This window comes from Chionomys nivalis, chromosome 3 (genome assembly GCF_950005125.1).
Source record: "Chionomys nivalis chromosome 3, mChiNiv1.1, whole genome shotgun sequence".
NCBI lineage: Eukaryota > Metazoa > Chordata > Mammalia > Rodentia > Cricetidae > Chionomys > Chionomys nivalis.
In genome coordinates, this window is record NC_080088.1 from 11,176,564 (window position 1) to 11,186,668 (window position 10,105).

The 10,105-nt window shown below is 40.0% G+C and overlaps 1 protein-coding gene across 2 annotated transcripts in view; it reads left to right on the forward strand.

Annotated features, from left to right (window-relative positions):
• The window catches only part of Ltn1 (listerin E3 ubiquitin protein ligase 1), a 65,354-nt gene that overhangs the window by 50,066 nt on the left and 5,183 nt on the right, over positions 1-10,105 (forward strand). For both annotated transcript variants that reach the window (XM_057766130.1, XM_057766131.1), the window contains 3 exons: positions 6,373-6,544; positions 7,274-7,494; positions 9,562-9,756. In XM_057766130.1, the coding sequence (XP_057622113.1) occupies positions 6,373-6,544; positions 7,274-7,494; positions 9,562-9,756 (588 nt within the window). The remainder of the gene's footprint in view (positions 1-6,372; positions 6,545-7,273; positions 7,495-9,561; positions 9,757-10,105) is intronic.

Sequence of the window (10,105 nt, forward strand, 5' to 3'; positions counted from 1 at the left end):
ACTCTTCCAGAGGACCAGGATTCAATTTCTGGCACCCACATGGCAGCTTACAACTTTCTGTGATTCTAGTTCCAGAGGACCTGAGACCCTCACATAGATATACATGCAGACAATACACCAGTGCACATGAAATAAAATAAATAAGTTATTTTTTAAAAAAATGTACAGGTGCCCAGCGGTTGTGGTGCACACCTTTAATCCCAGCACTCAAGAGGCAGAGGCAGATGGATCTCTGTGAGTTTAAGGCCAGCCTGGTCTTGAGCAGTGTAAGTTCCAGGACAGCCAGGACTGTAACACAAAAAGAAACTCTGTTTCCAAAAATCAAAGAAAAAAAAAAAAAGAGAGAAAAAATTTTTTACAGACAATATATCTTAATCATATTTTCCCTCCACAACTGTCCCCATACCTTCCCACTCTCCCTCCCCGTCTTGTGTGGCCTGCCCTGAATTGTAGCGGATATGCACAGTGGCTCTCCACAGGAGAGAACTGACTTTACTCTCCCTGCAGATATCAATCACAAATGGCTTCCCCTTTTCCGAGCTGGGCTTTGGTTTGAACCTGTGTAGATCTTGTGCGTACTGTCCCAGTGTCGATGAGTTCATACATGAATCCTGCTGTGCCTGGATGACTGTTTGCTGTGAGTCATCCGTCACCTCTGGCTCTTCCTGTCTTCCTGCTGCCTCTTCACATACGTGCCTGAGCCTTGAGGGGAGGTGTTTGATAAAGAATCCCACTTAGGGCCGAGTTCCCCGAAGTTTCTCACTCTGCACATTGCTCAGTGGTAGATCTCTTTGTTAATTACCATCTCCTACAAGGAAGAAGCTTCTCTGACGGGGGCTGAGTGATACACTGATCTAATATTATAGCAGTATGCCATTAGGAGCCATTTTATTGTTATGTTCCTTCAGCGGAATAAAAGTGTCTTTTTCCTGGGCCTGCCCATGATCTTTCTAGTTTGATGTTCTTGGCCACCTTGGCAGTGTCAGGCGGTTCTATATTAGGGAGTAGGCTTTAAATAAAAAAAAAAAGTTTGTTTACTCCCATACTCTCATAAAATTTGTGGCACTATCGATAGTTCGTCATGGATGCAGGTTGCTGTTGTAGGTCCAGGACCACAGACACTGTGCAGTAGGAGGGAAACTTCTAGTTGGCCACTGACTCCATTCCTCCATGTTTGTTGACTTAAGTCATATCTTCAACGATGGGGCCTTACCATCAGGTTGTGGAAATAGCCTATACTGTTTGAGAGGGTCTGTGGAACCCTTTTGACTCAAGAAAATGTAACTGATTCCTGGCACTGAAGGTTTTACTTGGCATATAATGTCTGGTTGGGCCATTCTTTCTCCATTTATATGGTAACTACTCCATCCAAATTCCTATTATATATGTATATGTTTTAGGAATCTTCTGTAATAGTAGTTTTCCATATGACTTTTCAAAAGGGCTGTTAGTGTTTTCTCTCTCCATATTTATTTCTTTATACTTCTCTTCCACCCCCCCTCCCCATAATCCTCCTATGTCTTTATCTCTCTGTAACACTATGTTCTGTTTCTTTTCTCTTTCTTGGGAGATCTTCTTCTCCCTTGGTCACTTATTAGGTACATAACTTTTGGTTGTTTGTATTGAAACACAGATATCTAAAGCTTAAAGGTAATGTTCACATACAATAGAAAGCATACAATATTTGCCTTTCTGGGTCTGGGTCACTCACTCAGGATACTTGTTTCTGACTCCATCATTTACCTGTAAACTTCAGCCAAATAATATTCCACTGGGAAAGTGCACCCACATTTTCTTTATGCGTTCATCATTTGATGGACGTCTAGGCTGTTTCCAATTTCTGATTATTATGAATGGAGCAGCAATGAACATAGATGAGCAAATGTCTCTGTAGTAAGAAGTGGGTATGCCCTACAGTGGGGCATCGGATGGTAGATCAATTTTCAGCGTTTTGAGAAACATCCATACTGCTTTCTGTAGAGGCTGTACAAGTTTGCACTCCCACCAACAATGAATAAATATTCTTCCCCTGCATTCTCACCGACATGTGTTATTTTATTGACCTTAGCCATTCTGACTATGGGTAAGATGACATTTCAAAATAGTTCTAATTTGTATTTCCCTGATGGCTACAGACATTGAACATTTCTTTAAGTGTTTCTCAGCTGCTTGTATTTCTTTGATCTTTTGAGAACTCCCTGTTTAGTTCCATACCCCATTTTAAAACTGGGTTGTTTCTTGATGTCCTTTTGTTTTCTAAAGTATTCTAGATACTAACCCTTTATCAAATGTATATTTGGTAAAGATTTTTTTTCTCCATTCTTCCGCTTTGCCTGATTGATTGTGTTATTTGCTGTGCGAAAACTTTTTAGCTTCATGAGGTTCCATGTAATAATAGGTCTTTCTTGTCAGATGATCTTGGACCACCAGTTCCCAAATAATGACAAAGAAACTTAATCATGAAAGCTTGGCCTTTAGCTTAATCTTGTTCCCAACCAGCTCTTATAACTTAAGTTAACCTATTTCTATTTATCTGTGTTCCACCGTGTGTCTTTACCTCTCTGCTGTTATATATGTCAATTTCCTCCATGTCTCTGCTGTCTCCCATGTATCTAGATTCACCCTCTGTGTTTCTCTTCTCAGAAGTCCACCTACTCTCTCCTGCTTAGCTATTGGTCATTCTGCTCTTTATTAAACTAATCAGAAGGCACCTTTCACATAATGTGATCAAATATCCCACGACATCCTGCATGCATTTATGAATTGTTGATCTTAGTGCCTGTGCTATTAGTGTACTGTTCAGAAAGCCCTTTCCTGTGTCAATAAATTCAAAACCATTATTTTATTTTTTCTCTCTCTTTCTTCTTTCTCTTTTGTTTTGAGACAGGGTTTCTCTGTGTGTAGCCCTGACTCTCTATGCTTTGTAGACCAGGCTGGCTTTGAACTCACAGAGATCTACCTGCCTCTGTCTCCCCAATACTGGGACTAAAGACTCGTGCCACTGCTGCCTGCCTCCCTATTTACTCTTTTATCAGAATAAGCATATCTAGTCTTCTGTCAAGGTCTTTGGTCCATTTGCATTGTGATAGATATGAATCTATTTCATTCTACATGCAGATATCAGGTTTACCAAGACTGTTGAAGATGCTTTTTTTTTCCCCTTCCAGTGTGTACTATTGGCTGCTTTATTAAAAATCGATGTCCATAGGTGTGTGGAGTGTTTTCTGGATCTTCAATTCCATTCCACTGATAGACATATCTATTTTTATATCAATATCATACTGTTTGTATTACAATAGCTCTATGATACAACTTGGACTCTGGGATGGTGATTTGTCCATCAGTTCTTTTATTATTCGGGATGGCCTTAGCTATTCTCAGTTTTTTATTTGTTTGTTTGTTTGTTTTTCAACATGAAGTTGAAGATCTTTATTTCAATTTCTGGGATTGTGTTAGAATTTTGATGGGGATTGTGTTGAATCTGTGGACTGCTTATAACAGGATGGCCATTTTTACAGTATTAATCCTTTCAATACATGAACTTCTATCCAGTGCTTTAAACATGTTGATTTCTGTATGTTTGTGTGTTGGAATGAGCTTGTAAGTGTGGACACCTTCAGGTCCTGTGTAGCTGGAGGGACTGGAGGCTGTGAGCTGCCCTGCATTTGCAAGAGCAGCAGGTGGTCTGCACTTAGGAGTCATCCTTCCAGCCTTTTTTTTTTTTTTTTTAAATGTCTCACTGTGCAGACCAGACTGATTTGGAACTTCCTGTTTAGCCCAGGCTAGTTTCAGCTTGGGGCAGTATGACAGTATTTCTGCCTTACCTTCCCAAGTGCTGGGGTGACATGAGATATACCAGCATCACATCTGGGCTTTCAAACTGTTACAACAATAATACATAAAAATCACACCCGCAGAGATAGAATTTTTATCTGATTTTTCTCAAAGACTTTACTTAATTTTTGATTTTATATATATATATATGTATGTATGTATGTATGTATATTATATGTATATGTAGTGGTAGTGAGCAGTGGGTGCCCAGAGCCTCTGGAACTAGAGTTACAGGCAGTTATGAGTTGCCTGACATGGTGCTGGGAATCAAACTAAGATCCTCTGGAAGAGTTGTTTCTGTAACCCTCTGTTGTTGTGGAATATTATTTTAAGATATTATCTACATTTATTTATGCTGTGGAACATTTGTTTTAATGATGCAAGCATATGTTGCATTCTTTTATGTTGGTTGCTTTTGTTTAACTCTGTGAAACTATGATTCTTTGCCTGACTAAAATGTTTAATTTTTAATTAAACATTGTTTAATAAAGATCTTGAACAGCTAGTAGGTAGGCAGGAGCAAGGATAGGCGGAGCCGGCAGGCAGAGAGAATAAATCTGGGAAGAAGAAATCAAGGAATAAGAGAACAAGGAAAGGAGGACGCTAGTGGCCAGCCACCCAGACGCAGCCAATCATGGAGTAAGAGTAAAAGTAAGAAAGGGAAAAGCCCAGAGGCAAAAGGTAGATGGGATAATTTAAGAAAAATTGGCTAGAAACAAGCCAAGCTAAGGCCGGGCATTTATGAATAATAATAAGCCTCTGTGTGATTTATTTTGGAGCTGGGTGGTACCCTGCCCCCAAAGAGTAAGGATAATAACCAACTACACCTTGATGTTTGTATTTTGAGACAGTTCCATATAGCCAAGGCTGGCCTCAATTTCATGAAGTGGTCTAGGATGTCCTTGAACTTCTGATCCATTTGCCTCTACCTCTCAAGTTCTGGGATTATAGGTGTGTGCCACCACCTCCCCGACTGACACCTGCAGTTTTTAATGCAGTGTTGGAATCAACCATGGAGCACACAGGAAGATGTCGGCTTGTGTGGCTGGTCAAAGTGAGCCATCTCGTTGACATCTGTATTTACTTTTATCTATTACTTGAAAATATGGCATTGACATCAGGATGCTTCACAAAAGCAATTAACCCTTTGTTTTTGTGTTGCACAATTTGGGTTCATCTGATTGCTCTCTCCTGATTAATTTTCAGCAGAGGTGCTTGCCACAAGTCATGTGCCGTGCTCCCTTAGGCATGTTAATGTCTGTGCTGGCGTCCTGGATGCTGTAAAGCTTGAATACTCTGTAAAGGGTCTCTGTAGTAGGAGGTTGCTTGTTTGTTCCCGGCTACCCTGACTCAAAATAATCACACAGAAACCATATTATTTGCAATTCTGTTCAATAGCTTAAACATATTGCTAGCTTACTCTTATATCTTAAATTATTGAAAAAATAATTTCTATTATTTTATATTTCACCATGAGGCTCGTGGCCTACTGGCAATGTTCCGGCTGGCGGTTTGCATCTTTCTCTGGTGGCTTCATGGGGTCTCGCTGACTCTGCCTGCTCTCTATATATCTCTTCCCCTGGCTATGTTCTGTTAAGTCATTGGCCGAAAGTAGCTTCTTTATTCATTAGCTAATAAAAGCAGACAGAAGAACCTCTCACACCAGTTCTGTGTCTAGATGTCTTCATTGCGAAGGTGTTTTGTCAGCATGCCTACAGAACCAGCTCCAGATCTTAGAGCTCTGGTGTGAGCTGTGTGGCACAAAGAAAGGAGTCCTGATGGAACTGTTGCAGAGACCAGAGCAGTGACGATGTGGGAAGCGCAGGCTGAGTTATTGAGAGACAAGTAGTTATGAAACACGAGAATCACACAGAGTTCTGGGGTGCTCCCAGGGTGCCAGATTTTCCTAATTTTAGGAGGGACTATAAATCCATATTTTTATATAGAATTTCCTGCTTGGTGGTAAACAATTAAAGACATTTTGGGTTACTCATCCATGTGTTCTGTTCTAAAAGAATGCTATAATATTTGATATAAAGTTAATCTTGAAAATGAGATTAGTTTTACTCAGGAATTTGCAAGATTAAAGACTGTGGTGTGGAAGAAATGTGTGGGAGGGTGTGAGTTAGTCATCTGTGGGGAATAGCAACTACACATTCTTGGCTCAAATAGAGCCTACAAACCAGTTTGGCTGTAAGGATGGGAAAATGATTTGAGAAAAATATTAGAAGCATACATCTAATAATGGCACTACTGGTTTATAAGGAAACATGCAGTCCCATGTCGTGTCGTCTTAGGAAATAAAGATGTGCGTACCCTTTGTAGGGGACCCCTGTACTGGAGCCCCCAGCACTCTCTGTTTTGTTGGGGCCGGGAATGAGACTCCCGTCTCAGTGCATGGTTGTGCTCTGCCTCTGCCCTACAGCACAAGTAGAGCTCCATGTTGAGATGCAGCTCATGGAGCACAGTAATCTGTTAGAGTTTGTCTTTTGTCTTGGCTTAGTTGACTTTACTAATACATTCTTTGCTTTCCACCAGCTTCGTGCTCTATATTCAATGTACCTTAGGAAAACAAAGAGTTTGAATAAATTACTCTATCATCTGTTCAGACTTATGCCAGAGAATCCTACTTATGGAGAGACAGCTATTGAGGTATCAAATAAGGACCCCAAAACATTCTTCACTGAGGAACTTCAGCTGAGTATTAGAGGTCAGTGGTCTACACGTGTGTATCTTTCTCAGAGACTTGATAAGACCAAGTTGTACTAAACTTCCTGGAGCTATAGAGGATAATCCTGAATGGAAATCTTACCTATGTGTGTACTGAAATGCAGGGATTTTACAAATTTATCCAATAGGACAGATTGCTGGATCTTAAGGATGAGGTTGTAAAGAATTTCATGTGTTTTTGAAGTTTAGTATTCTGTATAAGATTTATTTATTTTTTTTATTTTTTATTTTTTGAAGATAGGGTTTCACTGTGGCTTTTGATAGCCTGGAATTCTATAGGCCAGGATGGCCTTGAATTCATCTGTCTACTTCTGGGATTAAAGGCATGTACCACCATGCCCAGCTATATTTAATTAATGGAATAAAAATAAGTTAGAAGTTTGTGTTCTTCACCTGGAAACTTGGGTTTTAGTTAAGGATATAGACACACAGTACACCCAACAACCTTAACTGATTCTTTTTTAAAAATGCTTGTCCCATTTCATTTGTGGTCTTTCGTGTGAAACATAGGATGTTATTTCTGGACTTTTCTGTGTCCATAGGGTTTTCACTGATGTGATTCCTTTGGAGTGTGTGGGAGGATATTAACAGTCTCTGAGTTGGGTCTTTCTCTGTGGAGTGATGTTGGTGGCTTGCTAAGGACTATATTGTTAGTCTGCTCTTCTAGGCGAGAAGTACATATCACTAACTGGAATTTGTTTTTCCTCAGGAACAGCAACTCTCCCGTACCACATCCCACACCTGGCGTGCTCAGTCTACCATATGACTCTAAAAGACCTGCCTGCCATGGTTAGGCTCTGGTGGAATAGCAGTGAGAAGCGGGTTTTCAATATTGTAGATAGATTCACAAGCAAGTATGTCAGTAGTGTTCTTTCTTTTCAAGAAATATCTTCTGTACAAACAAGTACACAGCTATTCAATGGCATGACGGTTAGTATTGTCTTTTTCCAGAAAACAAATACTTTTGATATCTTTGATTGCTTATGTCATCACAAGTTGTAACCTTTGATTCAGAATTTATAGAATTTATCTACCTTATTTTCTGATTCCTTTGTGTCAAGAAATGTTGACAGAGGTTTCTGTCCTGCCCTGTCCTACTTCCGTTTAGTTCCAAAGAAACACACAAAGGAATACATTAATTATAAACTGATTGACCTGTTAGTTCAGGCTTCTTATTAACTAATTCTTTTTTTTTAAATATTTTATTTATTTATTATGTATACAATATTTTGTCTGTGTGTATGTATGCAGGCCAGAAGAGGGCACCAGACCTCATTACAGATGGTCGTGAGCCACCATGTGGTTGCTGGGAATTGAACTCAGGATCTTTGGAAGAGCAGGCAATGCTCTTAACCTCTGAGCCATCTCTCCAGCCCTCTTGTTGACTAATTCTTACATCTTACATTAACCCATTATTCTTGTCTATGTTAGCTTGTGTGGCTTGGTATCTTTCATCAGCAAGGCATTCTCATCTGATCTCTGTGTCTAGGTGACGACTGCAGACTCACCTTTCCTCTTTCCAGAACTCTCCTGTTCCTGTTGCCCCACCTCTGCTTCCTGCCTGGCTACTGGCCAATCAGTGCTTTATTAGAAATAATACAAATGACAGGATAAAAGCCCATTTTCCCACAGCACTTCCCGCCCCCTTTTAAAACAAGAACTTTGAATCTAATCTCCCTTGTTTAGCTTTCTTCCTACCATTATCCATAACAACTTGTAACCAGTACTCTAAACAAAGAAAAATATCCATAGTCTCTTTTTTGGGAATGTGGGCATAGTATTCCAGGCTACTTCCTGCTGATTAGGGGCACTGATAATCTTATGGGGACCTAAAGAAAAATTTAGAATTATGATCAAGTCCTGACTGGAGTTTCCTGTGATCATCGCAGGCAGCAGTCTTGAAGCCGTTCTGGATGTAGATCTCAGACATCTGGGCCATCTGCTCCTATCAGAGATTTCTCAGGGGGTTTTCCTTGATCAAACTTGATTTTTCTTAACACAGAATGAATCCACAGCCTCTCATTTCCTGTGGAAACAAAAGCAAAAACCTCTTCTCCAAAGTAAAATATTTTTTTGACTTCAATTTTGAAGTCAAGGCATTTTTAAAATACCTATCTTGGATTAATCCAGCAGTATTTATAATCAAATGTTTTTTAGCAGCTATCGCTCCTTCCTCAGCCATAAAACAATTCAAAGACAACACAGTATACACAGTATCCAGATTCTCTGTGTATTTTCCATCTGTATGTGCCTTTATTTTAAACTCTATTTCTTTTATTTTTAATTTTTTTTTTTTTTTAGACTAGGTTTATGTGTAACTTTGGCTGTTCTGGCACTTACTGTGTAGACCAGGTTGTCCTTGAACTACAGAGATTCACCTGCCTCTGCCTCCCAAGTGTTGGGATTAAAGGTGTTTGCCATCACACCTTGAACTCACAGAGATCTGCCTGCCTCCCGTGTCATCACAAATTGTAACCTTTGATTCAGAATTTATAGAAATTATCTACCTTATTTTCTGATTCCTTTGTGTCAAGAAAGACAGTAGGCATCCAGCTGACACTTAACACTGTGGGTGCCTTTTGACTGTTGAGCAATGCTTTGTTGTGTTAAAACCTACTACACTTGGGTACTTTTTATCAGCATTTGTAAGACAAACTATAAATATAAAGAGACACTAAAGCATGTAAAATCTTTTATATTTTGAGACAGAGTCTCACTTGTAGTCTTGGCTCAGCAGAATGTAGATGAGTCTAGATCACAGACATCTATCTGCCTCTGCCTTCAGAGTGCTGGGATTAAAGGCAAGAACCGTCACACTCTGCCACATGCCAGGCTCTTAAACCTACTTTTTAAATGCCTGGTGTCAGATAAATCATGTGTTTATGTCTTTTATTCTCCTAGGTAGTCTTCAGCTGTTAGTTGATCTATCAAAGTGTTTTGATTTTTGAGTAACAGGAAGCTATTTGGCAAAGAAGAAATACCTTTCTTGCATTGTAGGTTAAAGCACGAGCTACTACTCGAGAAGTGATGGCTACATACACCATCGAAGACATAGTCATTGAACTCATAATACAGCTGCCCTCCAACTATCCATTGGGTTCGATAACAGTGGAAAGCGGGAAAAGAATTGGGGTGGCTGTGCAGCAGTGGCGCAACTGGATGCTGCAGTTAAGCACTTACCTCACGCACCAGGTATGCTTTTGCTTACGTTTACCTTTCAGATCAGAGACCATCTGTTTGAAGAGCAGCTGAACACAAAGTATAATCTCTGCTTAATGTGGAAATTAAAAGTTCCTGGCTAAACACAAGTACTTTTTGTTGTTGTTGTTGTTTCCATTTTGGATTTTCGAGACAGGGTTTCTTTGTAGCGTTGGAGCCTGTCCTGGAACTCGACCTGTAGACCAGGCTGGCCTCGAACTCCCAGAGATCCTCCTGCCTCTTCCTCCCAAGCTCTGGGATTAAAGGCGTGTGCCACCACAGCCTGGCACAAATACATTCTTAAGTAACCTAAAGCTGCCATCTCTGCTTTAATGTTCAAAGC